The 2500-nt window shown below is 44.8% G+C and overlaps 1 protein-coding gene across 1 annotated transcript in view; it reads left to right on the forward strand.

The window, feature by feature from the left end:
• The window catches only part of LOC125046887, a gene marked incomplete at its 3' end in the record, with an annotated part of 10655 nt that overhangs the window by 4674 nt on the left and 3481 nt on the right, over positions 1-2500 (forward strand). Inside the window, 2 exon segments of the mRNA XM_047644887.1 lie at positions 1-2130; positions 2318-2490. The exon segment at positions 1-2130 is cut by the window's left edge and continues 415 nt beyond it. Coding sequence (XP_047500843.1) covers positions 1-2130; positions 2318-2490 — 2303 coding nt within the window.

The raw sequence follows: 2500 nt of genomic DNA on the forward strand, positions 1-2500 counted from the left end.
CGCCTTCCTTCATGAGGAGTTTAAAGTTGATGAGAGCAATTTCCTTCACAAGACGGAGGAACTGAGAAATATGCTTAACAAAACACTCAATAAAGCAGCGGAAATCTACAACAAGGATCAACAGCTAGTTGACGACGTTTTGCAAAAACTTAGCCACGAAATCAACAGTATCAGAGATGAGTCGTTGGATTTGTCCGGAAGAAGCAGCTTGGACTTTGATAAGTTACGTCGGTATGTGAATAGCGAAGGTAAACTAGAATTAAAAAGGAGGTACAGAGATATGTCAAGTATTGGGCCAGTGTCAAATCTACTTGATAAGTACGTAAAAATGAAAGTACGAATAGACAAGGTATTTACCAAAATACTAATGAAAGAAGACGATACTCAAATTCGTCTCGAAAATCTCCTTGCGTTGGTGGAGAGAAGGCAAAACCAGAGCCAAACCAGCGACACCACCTTGCTGGTCGAGGGCCCTGCAGGCGTCGGCAAGACAACCCTCACGAGAAAGATGATCAGCGACTGGGCCTCAGGAGCTAGTGCCATGGAAAACCTCCTAGACTATGAGTTTGTCGTATTGGTCGAATGTAGAGTGAGAGAAATCCATTCCCTCTCTCAACTCCTGCAGTCTCTCTTACCAACCACAAGCAAGCACGTCCGAAAAGAATACCTGGTCGAATGCATTCAGGATAACAGGCTTCTGTTTATTGTTGACGGTTTGGACGAGCTTAACTCATCCTCGGAGCAAGTGTACAGAGAGATAATGAAATTAGGGGAATCTCATGGCAATGTCACTGTCCTGTGTACAACACGACCAAACAAAGTAACCGATTTTAGAAGATGTGTCCCAAACAACTTTAGCATCATCCATGTGCATGTTCTCGGGATAGCTGAAGATGACAGGGAAGAATTTGTAAATAACTACAGCCAGGTTCTTGGGAGCACAGATGAGGAAAGAGACATCTCTGGCCTTCTTTGCTATCTGAACAGGAAGGAGAGTCGTCTGCAAGATCACTGGCGATTCCCTTTTAATCTTGTCTTTGTGACAGTCTTGTGGGTTCTTAAACCTGAAGCAGTAAACAGAATGACTACAGCGACGGAACTTTTCTTAAAGACGCATGAGCTGTGTCAGAGTAAGTTAAGACAGAGACTGTTCGATCATGAAAAGACTTGGAAATGGGACTTACCTGAAATGAAAGAAAAGATGGATAAATTCCTTAAGAAACTTTATGAGGAAGCCCTAATTAACCATTGTTGTGACGACACTGTGCTGTCTAAGGCATCTGTACAGAGACTTAGGGATATGTGCAACTATCTAGATTTGCCTGGCGCTGAAATTCTTAGCACGTTCTTAATCCAAGCAACGTCACTGACAGAGGAAGCAGAAGAGAAGTATAGTTTCCCCCATAAAGGACTACAAGATTTTTTCTCAGCACTTTATATCATGGAAAGTCTCATCGCTGACAACGTAGACATTCCTAGAATTATATCTGGCTTTAGGACCGTTCTCTCCAGCAGCAATGTGCCATCAGTGACCAGCAAATACATCATACAAAGAAATCATGAAATTTTAAACCAATTAAATCATAAAGCTTGTAGAACAACAAACAGAATCAGGAGTGCGCTTGATGCGACTCTTAAAGAAGCTGAGAAGTATAGAGGGAACCACGCGGTTGCGCTTAATTTGGTCAAATGGCAGAACATTCTGGTTCACCTCACTGGCCTCCTCTACTTGGAAGGCAGAACCATGGGGGAAGAAACGTCTGCCGAACTGGTGTCGCTGCTCAAGGGAGCTGGCATAGAAGGCAGGTCCCAGTGGTTGGACTTACTATCTGAAGTTAAGTATGAAGCAACAGTGAGCAAATACATTGCTCGGGCGATGCATATGAGAGGAGTTATAAGAGTAACAGACTGCCATGTTGCTGCATATGCCACCGTCTTACCTCATACACAGCCATCGAGTGTGGAGATCCACGTCACTTGCAACCCGCGGGATGTTCCGCGCCTGACTGAACTCCTAATGGCAATTAAGGGGAAAACTTGGGCCATTAAAATGGAGTTTCAGCATGACTTCCGACATCCAAAAACTGGCGGCAGTATCCTTGACGAAGATCTTCGGCAGCTTTTCCAACAGTAAGTTTGTGTGTGTATGTCTGTGTATGTGCATGTGTGTGTATATGTGTGTGTGTATATATATATATATATATATATATATATATATATGCATATTTATGTGTGTGTGTGTGTGTTTGTAGTGTATAAACAAATAGGTCTGTATATACAGATGCAACTGCAATCCCTTTTCTGATTCCCCGCACAGGCCGCACAGTAGAGTCCTCAAGTTCAAGGGCCAACTGAGCGCAGCCGCCGCGACGGCTCTGTCCCGTGGCCTTCAGGAGCTCCAGCTGGCCCTGCTCGACGACGCCCACTACGGCGCCCTGCGGCCGTTTCTGTCCTCACTCTCGGAGCGGCGGCCGCCACTCAAGGGCCTCTGTGAGTGTGC

This window comes from Penaeus chinensis, chromosome 39, assembly GCF_019202785.1.
Source record: "Penaeus chinensis breed Huanghai No. 1 chromosome 39, ASM1920278v2, whole genome shotgun sequence".
Lineage (NCBI taxonomy): Eukaryota > Metazoa > Arthropoda > Malacostraca > Decapoda > Penaeidae > Penaeus > Penaeus chinensis.